The sequence below is a fragment of the Oncorhynchus tshawytscha genome, linkage group LG03 (assembly GCF_018296145.1).
Source record: "Oncorhynchus tshawytscha isolate Ot180627B linkage group LG03, Otsh_v2.0, whole genome shotgun sequence".
Taxonomy (NCBI): domain Eukaryota; kingdom Metazoa; phylum Chordata; class Actinopteri; order Salmoniformes; family Salmonidae; genus Oncorhynchus; species Oncorhynchus tshawytscha.
Window position 1 is genome coordinate 14,191,163 of NC_056431.1, and position 22,500 is coordinate 14,213,662.

The 22,500-nt window shown below is 43.4% G+C and overlaps 1 protein-coding gene across 1 annotated transcript in view; it reads right to left on the reverse strand.

Annotated features, from left to right (window-relative positions):
- LOC112244421 (zinc finger protein ZFPM2) overlaps positions 1 to 22,500 on the reverse strand; it is a 211,062-nt gene that overhangs the window by 71,699 nt on the left and 116,863 nt on the right. Inside the window, exon 5 of the mRNA XM_042310247.1 lies at positions 17,291 to 17,402. Coding sequence (XP_042166181.1) covers positions 17,291 to 17,402 — 112 coding nt within the window. The remainder of the gene's footprint in view (positions 1 to 17,290; positions 17,403 to 22,500) is intronic.

A 22,500-nucleotide genomic window follows, 5' to 3' on the forward strand; every position in this document is an offset into this window, starting at 1 on the left:
GTGTGTTTGACAGAGAGAGTGTGTTTGACAGAGAGAGAGATGTGACAGAGAGAGTGTGTTTGACAGAGAGAGTGTGTTTGACAGAGAGAGTGTGTTTGACAGAGAGAGTGTGTTTGACAGAGAGAGTGTGTTTGACAGAGAGAGTGTGTTTGACAGAGAGAGTGTGTTTGACAGAGAGAGTGTGTTTGACAGAGAGAGTGTGTTTGTGTGTCTGACAGAGAGAGAGATGACAGAGAGAGTGTGTTTGACAGAGAGAGTGTGTCTGACAGAGAGAGTGTGTGACAGAGAGAGTGTGTCTGACAGAGAGAGTGTGTTTGACAGAGAGAGTGTGTGACAGAGAGAGTGTGTTTGACAGAGAGAGTGTGTTTGACAGAGAGAGTGTGTTTGACAGAGAGAGTGTGTCTGACAGAGAGAGTGTGTTTGACAGAGAGAGTGTGTTTGACAGAGAGAGTGTGTTTGTGTTTGACAGAGAGAGTGTGTCTGTGTTTGACAGAGAGAGTGTGTTTGACAGAGAGAGTGTGTTTGACAGAGAGAGTGTGTTTGACAGAGAGAGTGTGTTTGACAGAGAGAGTGTGTTTGACAGAGAGAGTGTGTCTGACAGAGAGAGTGTGTTTGACAGAGAGAGTGTGTTTGACAGAGAGAGTGTGTTTGACAGAGAGAGTGTGTTTGACAGAGAGAGTGTGTTTCTGACAGAGAGAGTGTGTTTGACAGAGAGAGTGTGTTTGACAGAGAGAGTGTGTTGACAGAGAGAGTGTGTTTGACAGAGAGAGTGTGTTTGACAGAGAGAGTGTGTTTGTTTGACAGAGAGAGTGTGTTTGACAGAGAGAGTGTGTTTGACAGAGAGAGTGTGTTTGACAGAGAGAGTGTGTTTGACAGAGAGAGTGTGTTTGACAGAGAGAGTGTGTTTGACAGAGAGAGTGTGTTTGACAGAGAGAGTGTGTCTGACAGAGAGAGTGTGTTTGACAGAGAGAGTGTGTTTGACAGAGAGAGTGTGTTTGACAGAGAGAGTGTGTTTGACAGAGAGAGTGTGTTTGACAGAGAGAGTGTGTTTGACAGAGAGAGTGTGTTTGACAGAGAGAGTGTGTTTGACAGAGAGAGTGTGTTTGACAGAGAGTGTGTTTGACAGAGAGAGTGTGTTTGACAGAGAGAGTGTGTTTGACAGAGAGAGTGTGTTTGACAGAGAGTGTGTTTGACAGAGAGAGTGTGTGTTTGACAGAGAGACAGAGAGAGTGTGTTTGACAGAGAGAGTGTGTTTGACAGAGAGAGTGTGTTTGACAGAGAGAGTGTGTTTGACAGAGAGAGTGTGTTTGACAGAGAGAGTGTGTTTGACAGAGAGTGTGTTTGACAGAGAGAGTGTGTTTGACAGAGAGTGTGTTTGACAGAGAGTGTGTTTGACAGAGAGAGAGAGTGTGTTTGACAGAGAGAGTGTGTTTGACAGAGAGAGTGTGTTTGACAGAGAGAGTGTGTTTGTGTTTGACAGAGAGTGTGTTTGACAGAGAGAGTGTGTTTGACAGAGAGAGTGTGTTTGACAGAGACAGTGTGTTTGAGAGAGTGTGTTTGAGAGAGAGTGTGTTTGAGAGAGTGTGTTTGACAGAGAGAGTGTGTTTGACAGAGAGAGTGTGTTTGACAGAGAGAGTGTGTTTGACAGAGAGAGTGTGTCTGACAGAGAGAGTGTGTTTGACAGAGAGAGTGTGTTTGACAGAGAGAGTGTGTTTGACAGAGAGAGTGTGTTTGACAGAGAGAGTGTGTTTGACAGAGAGAGTGTGTTTGACAGAGAGAGTGTGTTTGACAGAGAGAGTGTGTTTGACAGAGAGAGTGTTTGACAGAGAGAGTGTGTTTGACAGAGAGAGTGTGTTTGACAGAGAGAGTGTGTTTGACAGAGAGAGTGTGTTTGACAGAGAGAGTGACAGAGAGAGTTTGACAGAGAGAGTGTGTTTGACAGAGAGAGTGTGTTTGACAGAGAGAGTGTGTTTGACAGAGAGTGTGTTTGACAGAGAGAGAGAGTGTGTTTGACAGAGAGTGTGTGTTTGACAGAGAGAGTGTGTTTGACAGAGAGAGTGTGTTTGACAGAGAGAGTGTGTTTGACAGAGAGAGTGTGTTTGACAGAGTGTGTGTTTGACAGAGAGAGTGTGTTTGACAGAGTGTGTGTTTGACAGAGTGTGTGTTTGACAGAGAGAGTGTGTTTGACAGAGAGAGTGTGTCTGACAGAGAGAGTGTGTTTGACAGAGTGTGTGTTTGACAGAGTGTGTGTTTGACAGAGAGAGTGTGTTTGACAGAGAGAGTGTGTGACAGAGAGAGTGTGTCTGACAGAGAGAGTGTGTTTGACAGAGAGAGTGTGTTTGACAGAGAGAGTGTGTTTGACAGAGAGAGTGTGTTTGACAGAGAGAGTGTGTCTGACAGAGAGAGTGTGTTCTGACAGAGAGAGTGTGTTTGACAGAGAGAGTGTGTCTGACAGAGAGAGTGTGTTTGACAGAGAGAGTGTGTTTGACAGAGAGAGTGTGTTTGACAGAGAGAGTGTTTGACAGAGAGAGAGAGTGTTTGACAGAGAGAGTGTGTTTGACAGAGAGTGTGTTTGACAGAGAGAGTGTGTTTGACAGAGAGTGTGTCTGTTTGACAGAGAGAGTGTTTGACAGAGAGAGTGTGTTTGACAGAGAGAGTGTGTTTGACAGAGAGAGTGTGTTTGACAGAGAGAGTGTGTTTGAGAGAGAGTGTGTTTGACAGAGAGTGTGTTTGACAGAGAGAGTGTGTTTGACAGAGAGAGTGTGTTTGACAGAGAGAGTGTGTTTGACAGAGTGTGTTTGACAGAGAGAGTGTGTTTGACAGAGAGAGTGTGTTTGACAGAGAGAGTGTGTTTGACAGAGAGTGTTTGACAGAGAGAGTGTGTCTGACAGAGAGTGTGTTTGACAGAGAGAGTGTGTCTGACAGAGAGAGTGTGTTTGACAGAGAGTGTGTTTGACAGAGAGTGTGTTTGACAGAGAGAGTGTGTTTGACAGAGAGTGTGTTTGACAGAGAGAGTGTGTCTGAGAGAGAGTGTGTTTGACAGAGAGAGTGTGTTTGACAGAGTGTGTCTGACAGAGAGTGTGTTTGACAGAGAGAGTGTGTTTGACAGAGAGAGTGTGTTTGACAGAGAGTGTGTCTGACAGAGAGAGTGTTTGACAGAGAGAGTGTGTCTGACAGAGAGAGTGTGTTTGACAGAGTGTGTTTGACAGAGAGAGTGTGTTTGACACAGAGTGTGTTTGACAGAGAGAGTGTGTTGACAGAGAGAGAGTTTGACAGAGTGTGTTTGACAGAGAGAGTGTGTCTGACAGAGAGAGTGTGTTTGACAGAGAGAGTGTGTTTGACAGAGAGAGTGTGTTTGACAGAGAGTGTGTTTGACAGAGAGAGTGTGTTTGACAGAGAGAGTGTGTTTGACAGAGAGAGTGTGTTTGACAGAGTGTGTCTGACAGAGAGAGTGTGTCTGACAGAGAGTGTGTTCTGACAGAGAGTGTGTTTGACAGAGAGAGTGTGTTTGACAGAGAGTGTGTTTGACAGAGAGTGTGTTTGACAGAGAGAGTGTGTTTGACAGAGAGTGTGTTTGACAGAGAGTGTGTTTGACAGAGAGTGTGTTTGACAGAGAGAGTGTGTTTGACAGAGAGTGTGTTTGACAGAGAGAGTGTGTTTGAGAGAGAGTGTGTTTGACAGAGAGAGTGTGTTTGACAGAGAGTGTGTTTGACAGAAGAGAGATGTGTTTGACAGAGACAGAGAGAGTGTGTTTGACAGAGAGTGTGTGTCTGAGAGAGTGTGTTTGACAGAGAGAGTGTGTTTGACAGAGAGAGTGTGTTTGACAGAGAGTGTGTTTGACAGAGAGTGTGTGTTGACAGAGAGTGTGTTTGACAGAGAGAGTGTGTGTTTGACAGAGAGAGTGTGTTTGACAGAGAGTGTGTTTGACAGAGAGAGTGTTTGACAGAGAGAGTGTGTGTGTTTGACAGAGAGAGTGTGTTTGACAGAGAGTGTGTTTGACAGAGAGTGTGTTTGACAGAGAGTGTGTTTGACAGAGAGAGTGTGTTTGACAGAGAGTGTGTGTTTGAGAGAGAGTGTGTTTGACAGAGAGAGTGTGTTTGACAGAGAGAGTGTGTTTGACAGAGAGAGTGTGTTTGACAGAGAGTGTGTGTTGTGTTTGACAGAGAGTGTGTTTGACAGAGAGTGTGTGTTTGACAGAGAGTGTGTTTGACAGAGAGAGTGTGTTTGACAGAGAGTGTCTGACAGAGAGTGTGTTTGACAGAGAGAGTGTGTTTGACAGAGAGAGTGTGTTTGACAGTGTGTTTGACAGAGAGAGTGTGTTTGACAGAGAGTGTGTCTGAAGAGAGTGTGTTTGACAGAGAGAGTGTTTGACAGAGAGAGTGTGTTTGACAGAGAGAGAGTGTTTGACAGAGAGTGTGTTTGACAGAGAGTGTGTTTGACAGAGAGAGTGTGTTTGACAGAGTGTGTTTGACAGAGTGTGTTTGACAGTGTGTTTGAGAGAGTGTGTTTGACAGAGAGAGTGTGTTTGACAGAGAGAGTGTGTTTGACAGAGAGAGTGTGTTTGACAGAGAGTGTGTTTGAGAGAGAGTGTGTTTGACAGAGAGAGAGTGTGTTTGACAGAGAGTGTGTTTGACAGAGAGTGTGTTTGACAGAGAGTGTGTGTTTGACAGAGAGAGTGTGTTTGACAGAGAGAGTGTGTTTGAGAGAGAGTGTGTTTGACAGAGAGTGTGTTTGACAGAGAGAGTGTGTTTGACAGAGAGAGTGTGACAGAGAGAGTGTGTTTGTGTGTTTGACAGAGAGAGTGTGTTTGACAGAGAGAGTGTGTTTGACAGAGAGAGTGTGTTTGACAGAGAGAGTGTGTTTGACAGAGAGAGTGTGTTTGACAGAAAGTGTGTTTGACAGAGAGAGTGTGTTTGACAGAAGAGTGTGTTTGACAGAGAGAGTGTGTTTGACAGAGAGAGTGTGTTTGACAGAGAGAGTGTGTTGACAGACAGAGAGAGTGTGTTTGACAGAGAGAGTGTGTTTGACAGAGAGAGTGTGTTTGACAGAGAGAGTGTGTTTGACAGAGAGTGTGTTTGACAGAGAGAGTGTGTTTGACAGAGAGAGTGTGTTTGACAGAGAGTGTGTTTGACAGAGAGAGTGTGTTTGACAGAGAGAGTGTGTTTGACAGAGAGTGTGTCTGACAGAGAGAGTGTGTCTGACAGAGAGAGTGTGTTTGACAGAGAGAGTGTGTTTGACAGAGAGAGTGTGTTTGACAGAGAGTGTGTTTGACAGAGAGTGTGTGTCTGACAGAGAGAGTGTGTCTGACAGAGAGAGAGATGGAGACAGAGAGAGTGTGTTTGACAGAGAGAGTGTGTTTGACAGAGAGTGTGTTTGACAGAGAGTGTGTTTGACAGAGAGAGTGTGTTTGACAGAGAGAGTGTGTTTGACAGAGAGAGTGTTGACAGAGAGAGAGATGGAGACAGAGAGAGTGTGTTTGACAGAGAGTGTGTGTCTGACAGAGAGTGTGTTTGACAGAGAGAGAGATGGAGACAGAGAGAGTGTGTTTGACAGAGAGTGTGTTTGACAGAGAGAGTGTGTTTGACAGAGTGTGTGTTTGACAGAGTGTGTGTTTGACAGAGAGAGTGTGTTTGACAGAGAGAGTGTGTTTGACAGAGAGAGTGTGTTTGACAGAGAGAGTGTGTTTGACAGAGAGTGTGTTTGACAGAGAGAGAGTGTGTTTGACAGAGTGAGTGTGTTTGACAGAGAGAGTGTGTTTGACAGAGAGAGTGTGTTTGACAGAGAGAGATGGAGACAGAGAGAGTGTGTTTGACAGAGAGAGAGTGTTTGACAGAGAGAGTGTGTTTGACAGAGAGAGAGATGGAGACAGAGAGAGTGTGTTTGACAGAAAGAGAGATGGAGACAGAGACAGAGTGTGTTTGACAGAAAGAGAGATGGAGACAGAGAGAGTGTGTTTGACAGAGAGAGAGTGTGTTTGACAGAGAGAGAGATGGAGACAGAGAGTGTGTGTTTGACAGAGAGAGTGTGTTTGACAGAGAGAGTGTGTTTGACAGAGAGAGAGAGTGTTTGACAGAGAGAGTGTGTTTGACAGAAAGAGAGATGGAGACAGAGAGTGTGTGTTTGACAGAGAGAGTGTGTTTGACAGAGAGAGTGTGTGTTTGACAGAGAGAGTGTGTTTGACAGAAAGAGAGAGACAGAGAGTGTGTGTGTGTTTGACAGAGAGAGTGTGTTTGACAGAGAGAGTGTGTTTGACAGAGAGAGAGTGTGTTTGTGTTTGACAGAGAGAGTGTGTTTTGACAGAGAGTGTGTTTGAGAGAGTGTGTTTGACAGAGAGAGTGTGTGTGTCTGACAGAGAGAGTGTGTCTGACAGAGAGAGAGTGTGTTTGTGTTTGACAGAGAGAGTGTGTTTGACAGAGTGTGTGTTTGAGAGTGTGTTTGACAGAGAGTGTGTGTTTGACAGAGAGAGTGTGTTTGACAGAGAGAGTGTGTTTGACAGAGAGAGTGTGTTTGACAGAGAGAGTGTGTTTGACAGAGAGAGTGTGTTTGACAGAGAGTGTGTGTTTGACAGAGTGTGTGTTTGACAGAGTGTGATCGGCCTCCACAGCAGTATCACACACGTGGTTGAATTTAATCAAAACACTCACTAATCACCATTTACAGGCCTTGCTATATAAAGGGCTGTTCTCAGATATGAGAGGGCAACATGCTGATAGTGGTTCATTTAACTAGAGTGTAGGTCGGAGGCTTGATTTAATGTGGCCCACAGGAAAACCATCGAGGGAAAGAGAAATGGTTGTTCTTTATGTAATGATCACATGAGTTCACATCAATAACGCCCAAACTCATTACCAGAAACACTACATGAAAGAGGTAGAGCTGTACTCTCTTTGCAGGGTGAGCTCTGGAGTATCAGGACAGACTGGCTAGACTGTATAGATTGTCGGTAGACCTTATAGACTCTGGGTAGACTGTATAGACTGTGGGTAGACTGTATAGACTCTGGGTAGACTGTATAGACTCTGGGTAGACTGTATAGACTGTGGCTGGACTGTATATACTCTGGCTAGACTGTATAGACTGTGGCTAGACTGTATAGACTGTGGCTAGACTGTGGGTAGAATGTGTAGACTGTGGCTAGACTGTAAATACTCTGGGTAGAATGTGTAGACTGTGGCTAGACTGTAAATACTCTGGCTAGACTGTATAGACTGTGGCTAGACTGTAAATACTTTGGGTAGACTGTATAGACTGTGGCTAGACTGTATAGCATGTGGCTAGACTGTATATACTCTGGGTAGACTGTATAGACTGTGGCTAGACTGTATAGACTGCGGCTAGACTGTATAGATTGCGGCTAGACTGTGGCTAGACTGTATATACTCTGAGTAGACTGTATAGACTGTGGGTAGACTGTATAGACTCTGGGTAGACTGTATAGACTGTGGGTAGACTGTATAGACTCTGGGTAGACTGTATAGACTGTGGGTAGACTGTATAGACTCTGGGTAGACTGTATAGACTGTGGGTAGACTGTATAGACTCTGGGTAGACTGTATAGACTGTGGGCAGACTGTATAGACTCTGGGTAGACTGTATAGACTGTGGGTAGACTGTATAGACTGTGGGTAGACTGTATAGACTGTGGGTAGACTGTATAGACTGTGGGTAGACTGTATAGACTTAGGTATAGACTTCATGCCAGCAGGCCACCACCCTGCATACCACAGCAGGCTTGCTTCTGAAGCTAAGCAGGGTTGGTCCTGGTCAGTTTCTGGATGGGAGACCAGATGCTGCTGGAAGTGGTGTTGGAGGGCCAGTAGGAGGCACTCTTTCCTCTGGTCTAAGAAATATCCCAATGCCCCAGGGCAGTGATTGCAGACACTGCCCTGTGTAGGGTGTCCTGACTCTCTGAGGTCATTAAATATCCTAAGAGTAGGGGTGTTAACCCCTGGCTAAATTCCCAATCTGGCCCTCAAACCATCACGGTCACCTAATAATCCCCAGTTTACAATTGGCTCATTCATCCCCCTCCTCTCCCCTGTAACTATTCCCCAGGTTGTTGCTGCAAATGAGAATGTGTTCTCAGTCAACTTACCAGGTAAAATAACAGATAAATAAATAGACTGTGTATAGACTGTATAAGTGGAGTGACTATATTGCAATGACCAATGTGGCATACCATAATACTCTGGAGTGGCTTAATTAGAGACTTGACTGCCTTTAGGCACTAGCTGTCATGTGGTAGCTAGAGGAAAACTTGTACTGCTGGGCTTGGGTGTAATACAGTAGCGCTAGGCTAGCTACTGTAGCTAGCACACAGTACAGGAGGTGGAAGGATGTAATCTTCAGGAGCTGTTGATACAGGGAAACACTGAGGGTTTGGGTCAAAGGGATTAAAATGGTGGAGGGCGAAGGGGGTTGTGGGATAGAGCGGGGAGCAGCAGGCGCCGTACCCGACAACAGAGAGGAGGCTGGGAGATTACAGGGTAGACTATGAGGCTGGGGTTGAGGATTCCTTCTCCCTGAGAGCTGGGGGACAGAGTGAGTGACTCCAAATGGCATTGGATCACAGCATTACCAGCCCACTATTCAACAAGGAGAAGGCTTAGCTTAGCAGGGAAAGGCCAGGGCATCGACCAGAACCAGGAGGGAGAGCTGGGTGTTAGAACTCCATGTTGGCTGGGTGATAGCAATGGGAGGTCCATTGTAGTTGCCATGGGCCAGGTGATGTTGTTGAAAAACCCTTGTGGCTGCCCCTACTACAGCAAACCATTGTGGTCTGCAACCATTCTCCTTATGGCTTCCAGTTTGTAAATCCTTCAGACTACATGTACAATACTACATGCGTTCTACATTGTGGACACTGCTGCACCAACGGCAGCAAAACATGTCAGTCATTGCCCTAAACATGTTGACATTCAAGTCCACTAAGAGAGTTCAGAATCACACTCACCACATTTGACAACATCTACAGCTCACATTACAGTGTTGGTTGAATAGAAGTGTTCCAAACCCCGGTGCTACTGTGGTAGCTGAAGTGGTACAGGGACAGATGACAGATGTGTTCCACTGACTGCACTGCATGGAGGAACACAACCTAGTGTCTGATAGAGTAAGAGAAGCAGTGTATCAACGCCCCCCCCCCTCTCTCTTCCTTCCCTCCGCTCTCCTCTCTCTCCCTCTCCCTCTCCCAGGGGCTCAGAGAATGGATGGCCCTGTCTGACCCGGGCGACACACACGTCTTCTCCACTACACTACTGTACCTACAGCACGCATGTCTGCTCTCTGCTCGCTACACACACGCGCACTCACGTAAACACACATACACACCCACACAGAGGGACCAGGGGACCCATCTCTGTCACCCGGTGCTACAGAGCGCTACGGAGCACTGCGACCTCCCTTTAGGCAGGCAGAGGTCAACTCAGCTCTGACACTCCAGGAGCTGCATGGGAACATGGAGTGGGGTAGATGGGGAACGGTGGTTGAGGTGGGGGAGGGGTCCAAGCATGGGCCTCACCATCACCATACATACCGTACCTCTGCCACTGTCACCAACACACCAAACAGCCACACAACTACCAGCCTCCTCTCTTCATGGAGCTGAGTGACCCACCTCCTACACCCGTATGTCCCCCTGTCCTTACCCATGGCATTGGGGTTTAAGAGGGGTGGAATGGCTGAGACCCCATGACCAGAGCATCATAAACCCCATAGATAAGCCAGTAATGGAGGAGCAATGTCTGTGTGCTCCTGCGCGGTGTGCAATGAGAAAAAGTGATACCCTACTGAAACCACACTCTAAAGACTGCAGGGATATGTTTATTCGCACAGCCGGATGTGCAATCAATAAAATGGATTAGCTGCAGAGGTATGTATAAAAGGTTATCAGGAAGTTCTCCCCCTCGAACACAGAAGCGACCCCACAAAACTATTTTGTATTGTGTCTGCTTATTTCAGAGAAAATCGGATGTATTTTCTTCCAAAAGGTATTTATAAAGAGACATACAATGTGGAAGGAGACAAATGAAATCCCTGCAATGAACCCTATAATGTAATTCTATTGTGACCAGGGTGACAGAGGTGATACTGTATCTCTTCATTCTAGTGCCCATCAGTGATTTTCTTCCAATCTTCTGCCATGTGCAGGGTGTCCATGCAGTTCGCTATTCTTCCTCACTCTAACTGTGTGTGTGTGTGTGTGTGTGTGTGTGTGTGTGTGTGTGTGTGTGTGTGTGTGTGTGTGTAACACTCATTCACCCCACTGATCTCTCACTCTGACCCCCTACTGCAGATGAAAATAACCCCGAAGAAGGCCTCTCTCTCTCCCTCTCCTCCACTCGCCCTCTGCTGCAGCTGAAGGTGGGTGGGGGTTCATCGTGACCAATGGCATCCCACCACAGAGCTTTATCCTAAAGCACATTGACAATGCTTTTCACACCTACTTACGGCAGCTGTGCCATGATGGGGGCGGCGAGGCCGAGCGGCCAGGAAGGAGAGGTGAATCATAGACAGTTCTAAAAGCAGGCCAGGACTGAGGCTCTTAAAGACGCATAGAATGAACTCTTTAACTAAGCAACCGTGATCCTCTTAATCAAAACCTTGCAGATCATTATTTTCATGTCCAAGGAATTGTTTTATGTCTGAAAGTCACACCCTGTTTCCTCCTATCCTCAGGACCGGTACCTCTTTCAGGGAGAGCTTTAAAATCCCTGCTGGGCTTACAGACAGACAGCTCCATCTGCTTCCCCCAGATCGATACACAGGCATTTCTCATCATCGATTATACAATTATACTAAAGCTAAATCAACAGCCCACTTTCCAGAACAAGCCCATTAACCAACCCTGGACAGGAGAGGAGAGTAGGCTAGATGAGCTGCCTATTTTTACCCAAGTGCTCTAAAGAGAAGCCTAGTGCTCAGACAGTCCAGGTACTTCACTAGACATGATTATAATGCCACAAGGGTGCAATACATCACTCTTATTAGCCACACCGGAGCACAATGGTATCATAATTAATGGGCACAGCAGGATTGAACGCTGCCCTGACATGGAAAAGTGGGTCTACTTAAGCTTTACAAGGCATTTAAATATGCAGAGTGAGTCAAAACCCTCCTGCTACGGAGGGAGGGAGAGCGGCCAGCTAGGCTACACGCTCGTTAGCGTGACACGACACCCTCAGTGGCATTGATACAAGGACGCGCGGCCGTCTGTCTGTGTTGTCCCCTACTGCAACGACAACATAGTGCCTGACTGGGGAGAGTGATGGATGAAACACATACAGCGTGCCTCTCCTCTCTTCTGTTTGTCATCAGTGCTGCCCATCACTTTCACTTGTTGTTTTCTTCTGTCTTTTCTGTGTGTGTCACAGTTAGGCTTAGGTTAATGAGTGTTTGTGGTAACGTCCTAATTTGGGTGTATTGTGGTTTGTGGTTTGTTTGTGGTGGATGTTCATAGAGTGGGGGCTGTGACAGACAGAGCCTGGTGTCTGGTGACTGTGTGTGTGGTGCTGCAGGGGGAGGCCAGCCGCCCGCCTGTCTGCCTCCACCAACAGTGAGGGAACAATGCACATTAAAGGCATTCGGAGGAAGAGTCTGGGCTGACGTCTTTCACTGTCTCTGCTGAATGAAGCAAGAACAAACATGTGTATGCGTGTGTGTGCGTGTGTGTATGTGTGTGTGTGTGTGTGTGTGTGTGTGTGTGTGTGTGTGTGTGTGTGTGTGTGTGTGTGTGTGTGTGTGTGTGTGTGTGTGTGTGTGTGTGTGTGTGTGTGTGTGTGTGTGTGTGTGTGTGTGTGTGTGTGTGTGTGTGTGTGTGTGTGTGTGTGTGTGTGTGAATGTGTGTGTGTGTGTGTGTGTGTGTGTGTGTGTGTGTGTGTGTGTGTGTGTGTGTGTGAATGTGTGTGTGTGTGTGTGTGTGTGTGTGCATTTCGGTCTGTGTGCTTATGCATGATGTGTAGGATGCTAAGTCTTCTCACATTCTATATAATGAAGTCTGCTGTCCTTAACACCCCCCTCCCTACCATCACCAGCCTCCAGTCCAGTCTTGCAGTACAATACTCTACCCCTGCCTGCCACAGTCAGTTAATATTACACTACAGCCACGGTACAGTCTGAGCACTCCGCTCCCTCCAGCCTGACCGTGCAGTTATCGCCTGGCTCAGTGCAATCAATTATTGTTGCCGCGGAATCATTAATAATTTCCGAATGAAAACGATTCTGTTGATCTCTGTTGTATTTTAATTCAACATAATTACTCTGCTGCTCTGAGCTGTGGTGGGGCCTCCTTTAGGGTACAATTTTGTTTTAATACACTGATAATACAATTTTGACATTGTGTCAGTTGTTTAGTTATTATGCAGTCACACTATTTCCCCATGTTCCCAGATAACAGATAATAACCTCAGCACCTCCTATTTGCCTCAGTCGTTTTAAAGGGGAGGGTTGAAATGAACAATTCAATCTGAACTGTTACAGTACTCTCTCTCCTCTCCCCCAGTCTCAAACAGTTTTTACGATATATTTCCCCCTTTCTAAACCAAGACTATATCTTATTCTGAATTCTCCCTATTTTGTTTTGGACAGAATATTTAAAAAATCAGATCCAATTTCAAAATTACTGTGGAAAGTTCACCTCCGAGGTCTCCGAGGTCTCTGGCTAAGAGCGTGTGAACAACGGACAAGTGAGAAAAGGGATCTGATGGCGAGGACTTAGTGAACATGAAGTAACAGAAAGACACAGCAGTGAGTTACAGTCTAATTCTACACCGTATGGGCTTATGCAAAACGCTCTAGTACATTGGTCAATTTACGCTCCAACAATGGCCGACTTTCTCCAGAGACATATTGGACATGCTGTATCTGAATGTGGTCTGCTTAAGAGGCTTACGTTAGAAAAACTCAGGTGACCTTAGAATAATAGGACATAATATCAAGACAGAGCCCAGGTGAGTTTCTAAGGGCTCAGATATCAGGTGATAATGGTGGAGCACAATAGGAGAGCTCTGAGTTAAATACAGCCACACTGACTTTACTGTCATACTGGTGATGATGATATACATGTCATGTGTGGACAGTAGGTACCAAGAAATCTGACGAACTGTAAGACATGCAGAATGATTGGTGGATGTCCAGTCTCGGAGGCCAACATTATGTTCTCTCTATAAAAGGCAAAAAATAAGAAAAATAAATCAATAAAATTAGAGCATTGGAAATGGACTGTTATTTGAGGGAGGAGGCACTGTATTTCATGACATTGTGGATAGGAGTGATCCTGAAATTATATATCTATTTAATTGTCCCATTTCTTCTTTGTTTCTTTTTGTTTTAATATACTGAACGTCGCTCTTTTGATTCAATAGTGGAATAATGAAAACGGCAAAAAAATGATGCAATTAAATTATATGCATTTCTTTCTGAATTAATAAACACTTCCATATTGTTCATCAAATGTACCAATTCTCCGATGATATCCTCCCTCTCTGAATTGCTCTCTCTCAATTCCCTGTCGCTCTCTCACTCTCTCGACCAATTCTCCCCCAGTTCCCTCCCTCCCTCCCACTGCGTAACTAACGTATAATTACTCCACAGACTCGCTGCCTGTTTCTAGAAAACGTCAGTGGTTCAGAGAAGCTGTCCATGTGTGGCGCGGAGCATTGCGGAGGTTCCAGGTGGATTTCTCGATAATGAGTTGGTGCAGCAGTCAGGTTGAGAGTTTTAGTAATGGCTGTCTGCTGTGCTCTGTTCTGAGGCACTACAGTATACTGGCTGTCTGCATGGGAGGCTAATGTAAAACAAACAGCCCTGCATGCTTACTGTTTCTGGTGCCACTGATAGAAAGACAGCCTGGTAAAAACAGATATTGTGTTTATTCCACTTTTTATATTATCACGTCTTCAAGGGGGAATTGGTAGACATTCTTCATTTTAAAGTAATATATATTTAAAACAAACTGTGGGCATATGACACAGAGACATAATAACCTACAGTATATAGCCATAGTTGATAGGGTAAACTCTCAGTAGACATGTTAGTTTAGAAATGTCTCATTATACAGTGTGTCGTTGGTCAATATCAACAACACAAAATGATAGAGACAGTGAGTAGCAAATCATTAAAAAAGGGACATTTAGTAGAACCAGGATGGACACAGGACAGACTGAAATAAAATCCCATGTCTAATAGTAGATATGTGGTAACCGTGGTAGTGTGTTTTCTGCTGGACGCCCGGGGCAGCCCAATGGGGATTCCACCAAACCCACATAGTTCTTGTTCACAGAGAACTAGCATGTATTATACATTACACACTGTTGGACTGCATCAGTCCATTGGGAATCATTTCTCTCTTTAAGAGGCACTCCTCACCATGCACAGAAGATGTCTGAGACAGTGCTCAAGAAAGCCAAGATGATTGGAACACGAGCCAAGTAGCCATATTCAGTGAGAACCAATGAACATGCAGTATATTGAGATGTCCACTGATTACCATAAGTCAACTGCCTTTCTTTGCGCAAAACAGACAAACAGACAAACAGCAACACTTGGGGAGAGATGTAAACACTGAGGCCCTATGGCTCTGTGTGTCTGCTTCATGCAGAGAGGGAGTCATCACTGAGTCCTTCTGTACTGTCTGGTGTCTACGTGGAGCTATAGAAATACAATAACTACAGATATTCTCTCTGGGGCCATAGAAATACAATAACTAAATATATTCTGTACAATAACTACAGATATTCTCTCTGGGGCCATAGAAATACAATAACTAAATATATTCTGTACAATAACTAGAGATATTCTCTCTGGGGCCATAGAAATACAATAACTAAATATATTCTGTACAATAACTACAGATATTCTCTCTGGGGCCATAGAAATACAATAACTAAATATATTCTGTACAATAACTACAGATATTCTCTCTGGGGCCATATAAATACAATAACTAAATAGATTCTGTACAATAACTATAGATATTCTCTCTGGGGCCATAGAAATACAATAACTAAATCGATTATGTCCAATAACTACAGATATTCTCTCTGGGGCCATAGAAATACAATAACTAAATATATTCTGTACAATAACTAGAGATATTCTCTCTGGGGCCATAGAAATACAATAACTAAATATATTCTGTACAATAACTACAGATATTCTCTCTGGGGCCATATAAATACAATAACTAAATAGATTCTGTACAATAACTACAGATATTCTCTCTGGGGCCATAGAAATACAATAACTAAATCGATTATGTCCAATAACTACAGATATTCTCTCTGGGGCCATATAAATACAATAACTAAATAGATTCTGTACAATAACTACAGATATTCTCTCTGGGGCCATAGAAATACAATAACTAAATCGATTATGTCCAATAACTACAGATATTCTCTCTGGGGCCATAGAAATAGAATAACTAGAGAGATTCTGTCTGGGGCCACATACATAGAATAACTAGAGAGATTCTGTCTGGGGCCACATACATAGAATAACTAGACAGATTCTGTCTGGGGCCACATACGTAGAATAACTAGAGAGATTATGTCTGGGGACACATATATAGAATAAATAGAGAGATTCTGTCTGGGGCCATAGAAATAGAATAACTAGAGAGATTCTGTCTGGGGCCATATACATAGAATAACTAGAGAGATTCTGTCTGGGGCCATAGAAATAGAATAACTAGAGAGATTCTGTCTGAGGCCACATACATAGAATAACTAGAGAGATTCTGTCTGGGGCCATAGAAATAGAAAAACTGGATGGATGCTGATTCTATCTCGGTCTACAGATTTTGTCTCAAAATGACTACACACAGTAAGGTGCCAAAATTATCCAAATATTTCCAAATTGAAATTCATTGTATTTTTCACTATTTTATCCCTCTGTATCGTCTATTATGGCTTGGCAGGCGTGTGATTGTGGAGAAAGGTTTAGCAGCTCTATACTAATACAACACAAACGGCTCTCACTGGGGGACTCCTCTTTTTGGTCCGACTTTCACATCACTTCCTTTTCTAACTGAATAAGTGTCAACTAGATGCTATGAACAAGGGGATATGAAGGACAATGCTACAGAGGTGATCACAGATCCATAACGTCCGTCTGTGTGAGATGATGGCAGTACTGCAACTACATCTGGGATGGCTTCTATAATGACTATGAAGACGGCGAGGGGAAATGACTTAACAAAACGAGACCAAATCCTGTTATTACTCCCTTTTTTGTTTCATATATTCAGATTAGGAGATTTTTAAAGAAGTGCATAATCTCCTTTAACAGCTTATCATAAACTTGAACGATTTGGTGATAAAGAGCACAAAGTTAAGTAGCCGGTTAAGAGGATAACTCCCCAGTGCAGTCTAGTGATTAGTAGATGAGAATTGGGAGAGCGAAAGAAAATCCGGGCTGCAAATCCCAGTTCCCGCTCTGATTCACTTTGAGGGGAAGAAACTCCATTTCAGCTCCTTCGTGAGTCTAGTCACAGGGTAATCATTTAGAAAACGGGATACATAGAAACCACTTCTTGCATCCCCTTTGAATTCAAACATCTTTATTTACTTATTTATGTGCCTGTGTGTCTCTGGACTGTGTGTCTATGTGCCTGTGTGTCTCTTTATGTGCCTGTGTGTACACCCGTCAAGACCCAATTATGGGCTGCAGCAGCCAGTCAGCAGCACAGTGCTTTCATAAAGGGTGAAGTCTGAAGACGCTACTGTCAGTGTGCCGTATTAGCATTTTACAATCAGTAACCTGAAGCCCAATCATGAACTATGGATGGGCAGCCATTTTGAGCTTGCCTAATAAGAGCATTCTAGCTGTATCAGACAGCAACTAAATCCCTCATTTTTATTTCAGTGTGATTCGAGACTAACAACCTCTACGGTCACACCCAGTAACCCCACATTACATAAAAAGAGAGATATGCCATTAGCAAGTTTCAGATTATCGTCTACATAATAATTTGGGGCAATTGTAATTTGTGAACAGAGAGGAATTCACTCAGACTGAGCACAAAAAGCTAATTAATATATTTACCTTGTGAAATCTAAAACCACTGACTTTGTCGCATGTTGTTTTCCCGTTCCTAATCAAGACTTTGGGTTGGTACACTAAATGACTTCAGAGGGATGTCAAAAAAAATGTTTTGGATTGAAAGACAGTGAGAGACAGACAGACAGCAGAATTTAAGTGGGGGGATTATGTGTCAGACAGTGTGTTTGGCTGCTGTGGTGTTGCTAGGGAGATAACAGACTGTATACAACAGTCTGGAGATTGAGCTTACCTTTGCTGTACACCACACAGTTATTTTTGTTGTCTTCTGCTCCTTGCCAAGTCACATCCAGCAGCCACCTGGGGCCCGCGCTGAGCACCACCGGTACACAGCTCTTCATCTTCTGGACAGGGACAGATAACAAACACTAATCATTTGCTTATTTTGGTGATTAAACAAACAATAATTAAATAATAGCCACCAAGTATGCTTCCTCTTCTTCTCTGCAAGACATAAACAGGGTCATTCTATAAGCTAGTAGGTCCTCTTCTTGTCCCCGCAATGAGAAGATTTGGGAATTGAGAGGGTTGTGGGTGGAGGGGGCGGAGTACGGGGGGGGGTTGGGGCAGAGGAATGGGATCAAGGTGGTGGGGGCAGTTGGGGTAGGAGAGTGGTTGGGGGGGGGGGCATACAGTGCTGCTAACGCCTGGTCCCTATGATCCCAATGATACAGTATCAGATCTCCCAGATTAAGAAGATCTCGGATGCCCAGAATGCCGATGACTTTTAGAGTGAAGGAGGCGAGTGTTCACGAGTGAACTTTAGGCACATTGTGCTGCGCTATCGCTGGGATCTCACTATTTCCTGAAACAGCCAGGGAAGAATTTAAAGAATCAGTATCCATTTCAAAGGGCGATTGAGGCTACGTCTTATAATATGCCGGCAAATTATTCTGAATGTGTAACATCATTTTTCTTCTGGGCTCGGGTCAAGCGTTGGTGCTTTAAGTTATTTGTATGGAAGGAAAACAGGGAGATAGATACTGTGGCCCCAGCTAAATGTATTCACAACCAGACATGGAGAGGGCTCGGTCAGATTGGAGAGGCCTTTCTATTTATTTTCATATGATTTTCTATTCTATTTTATTTTTTAAATTGATTTATTTTTATTTTTACAAAGGGTAATGAAAGCCAAGAGTACATCTTCAGTGCTCATGGAGAGGGTAGAAGCATCTTTCTTGGGCAGTCGTTACAGTAGCCTATTGCTAGCAGGCAAAATGTCAGTATTTCAAGGCCATTACTTTTTAACCCCCACGTCCTCCTTCATTAGGGTGTTAGGGTGTTACAATAGTTTAGCGAAGAGAAAATGGTCTGGGGTGCCATCTCTTCTCGACACTTCATTTATTTTTCCATTTGAAACCGGCTGCCATGAGACACCATCCATCTGCCTAATGCAACAGAAGAGCACAAGTCGTCACTATGTGTTTCAGATATTTATTCGGAAAGGCAGCAACAACCCTTCAAGGATAAATGCAAATGCCACTTTCACACGTTAAAGGTCTGAATTGGCACAGATACACACAAAAGATGATTTATTGTGCACGTGGGTGAAGCACACACAGAAATGTTCCGTTACTAGTGACTGAGGATTAGAGGGCTCTCTCTCTTTCTGAGAAAACAGAAATACTGTCGGCTACATTCAATAACTAAAGTGTAGACAGCGTATGGACTCTGATCTCTGTCACTCTGTCACACACATGAAACAATACGTATAAAATGAAAAGAAAACCTCAACTCTAGTTCTGACATAGCAGCTCGAAGCAATGGTGGACTTGTGCCAGTCAGACGGATCAAACACCTAGTGAACAGCACATTGTGTCTGTTGATTTTCTCATTCCTTAATATTTAGGTATCTTATCCCACCCTGGCAGAGGAACAGAGAGAGACCTCTGTCATTTAAGCCGTCCTCTATTTCACATCTCAAATTAGCCTGACAATAAAGTCGTATATCTTCAGCGAACCTGTAAATCTTACAAACCTGTCAAAAGGAGCAAAGGAGACGGATCTGATTGTTGCTACGACGACTATCTAAAATGAGAATCGGATGAACCCTTTGTCAGATCTCCAGACTGGGGGCCATCTCTCTGATTTAGCTGTGTGAGGCTTCTTCTTCCCCTCTTCCTGTCTGTCTAGTCTCTAAGGCCTTCTGGGAATTCACTATATTACACTGCCTCTCACCAGGGAAAGACTAATAATAATAATATATGGGTATAGTTTTCAACATTAGAAATATCATAAGAAAGCAAACATATTTACTGGATTACATTTCCTTTAAAATTGTATTTGAATTTGAATTATTTACATTACTGACATTTATTTTTGTTTCAATGTGTTTTATTAATCTAACGATTAATTGTCAAAATCGTCATAACTTATTAATAAAACTAAACTTAATAAATTAACTAAATACATTTATCAAAATAATGGTCAATTTATCATATAGCTGTATTTTTCATTTAGCTGAAATTTAAATGAGCCATTCATATAAATGTACTACTCTAAATAATGACTATGTTGGGGCTCTGAAGTATTTCAGACAAAGGAATGCAGAGAAGCTGTATTCTGGGTATAACACACAATGATGTCACCAAGGGGAGGAGCATATTATCCTTAAATGAACGCCCTCTTCCTATACAGTAAACACAGTGCATATGTAGTCAAAGCTTCAGACAAATCCAGAGTGACATGCAGAACATGTTGATTTCTCTGGAGTGAGGGGGATGTATACAAAATAAAAACATACCCCTTTCTCTAACTACCAATCACAACTAAGGAATGTGACGTACAACAGTGACTCTGTGCTGTTCCACTTCCTCATGAATAAATGTATTCAGAGCAGCAAATAATACTGACCCCTATTGGATATTACAACATCAACCACACCGGCTTTAAAATCCATAGCCACATAGAATAAGGTTTCATTCAGACTAATATTAAGACTAGCTATTCTACAGTTCAGAGGACTCTGAATTTTATTGACAGTGATTAAGAGAGTGTCCACCACCATTCACAGAAATTAAAATAGGTGGATTTACTAATCCAATCAGATCAAGTTAAAAAAAAGTAGAAACAATGGTGATGTTCAAATTTGAAAATGTATGAATTAACTCTGTCCCTACATGTTGTTTCTTCAATAAAATAAAACAGGGACATTTGAAGTATCTACAGTAAATTAGATGGAAAATAAATGTGACAAAATGTGTCACTTTATAAAGTAAAGTCATGGATAAGTGTTGAAAACCATCCACCCTTCCTCCTCATGGTGTGTTGTGGTTTATCCACCCTTCCTCCTCATGGTGTGTTGTGGTTTATCCACCCTTCCTCCTCATGGTGTGTTGTGGTTTATCCACCCTTCCTCCTCATGGTGTGTTGTGGTTTATCCACCCTTCCTCCTCATGGTGTGTTGTGGTTTATCCACCCTTCCTCCTCATGGTGTGTTGTGGTATATCCACCCTTCCTCCTCATGGTGTGTTGTGGTTTATCCACCCTTCCTTCTCATGGTGTGTTGTGGTTTATCCACCCTTCCTCCTCATGGTGTGTTGTGGTTTATCCACCCTTCCTCCTCATGGTGTGTTGTGGTTTATCCACCCTTCCTCCTCATGGTGTGTTGTGGTTTATCCACCCTTCCTCCTCATGGTGTGTTGTGGTTTATCCACCCTTCCTCCTCATGGTGTGTTGTGGTTTATCCACCCTTCCTCCTCATGGTGTGTTGTGGTATATCCACCCTTCCTCCTCATGGTGTGTTGTGGTTTATCCACCCTTCCTCCTCATGGTGTGTTGTGGTATATCCACCCTTCCTCCTCATGGTGTGTTGTGGTTTATCCACCCTTCCTCCTCATGGTGTGTTGTGGTTTATCCACCCTGTTCCCTCACTCCAGTGGTTTCAATACTCTCCCAGGTTTTTTTCCTGAGCCCTGTTACCGTTCAACCAACGTGTAAAAGATACAGTTACCAAAACAGTGTAGTCAGCGAGGAAGTGATTACAAACTGATGCTCCAAATTCGCTATAAAATGAAAATCAATATTTCCACAAGTTGCTGCAACATAAAAGATAACCTTCATTGATTTTTCTAGACTTAGGCCTCTGTGATAAAATCTAATATAAATTTTCAGCCACACGGATTTAGATCAGAGCGAAGAGCAGGGGCTGAGCGATAAGTTCCATTGCACATCTCTCATAGTGGATTTTTCCTCCTTCCTTCCAAAGGCAGAGCCCTAGCTATTTATAATTGGCACTGTGTGAGGAAAAGCTTCTATCAGGAATCTGTTCTAATTTTTATTACTGAGAAGCTAAAGCCTGTTCCAGATAATTTGGAATTTTCAGGGGAATTGTGATGGAGTTGATGGCAGCGCCGGACTGACTCCAGACAGGAGCTAACCTGTAATAGCCTCTGTGGCTGGGCTGATTAAATGTTGCCATAGATGAAAGACCTGCCATCACCGCAATAAATTAACCAATCACACAAATCCCAAGTCACTACTAATCCCTCCTTGATACCATGATCCTCAGATCAGCTGAAGGAGGTGAGGAAGAAAGTGGCTTGTGACACTCAGCTTCCTCCTAACTCCCTGGTTTCCTGTGTAAACAAGCTAATGATATCACCACTGACCATTTCACCACCACTGGGCAACTCTTAACCCGCTTCACGGTCAGGCCAGGGGAAATCGATATCAATCCTTGGTGGGAATGATTCTTTCCTCATCTTTTTTTCTACCAAGGTCACAAATGTAGTACTGTATCTGTCCTGATCCCCAACTGTAGAGAAATCAAACCCAGTTTTAGTCTGAGCATCTTTACAATATTTTCTACTTGTTGTTTTGCTTAAAAAGGTCCACTGTATATCCAGTAGCCATGGATATTAAAAACACTACAGTATGAAAGACTAAATGTGCTCTGAATCATAATACAAATATATATATATATATTTTTTTTTATAGCATTTTACTTAGAAAATACACATTAAGGTTTTTTATATTTCAATAATTTGTATTCGGTTCCTTAAATGAAACTAGTTCCTTAAGTTCAGTATAAATATCTTTTTTTTTCTTCAGTGAAAAACGTAAATAGTAGAAGAAGCAGCAGGTTTCATTCCTTCAGTTAATCTCTCTGTGTTTTACACTCCCACACACAGCGCTTGACCCAGCGTTCATATTTTAACAACATGCCACTAATAGTTTTGATGTGTCATGTCCATATAAGACTCGGGTTGGCCCTTTATATGAAATGAAGGGCAGAAAAGCTTCTGGATGTGTTATGTCAGGTTTCTACATGATATGTTACTGTGGTGGAGGTATATAGGGATAAAGGATTTGCAACTGTTTACAGCATACTACAGCACACACCTTGATAACGCCCATTGCAATTAGTGGTTCACCACGATGAAACAAATTGCATGTGGTCAACTGGAAATTTCATTAGAGGAGATTTTCCTCTAGCCCTCG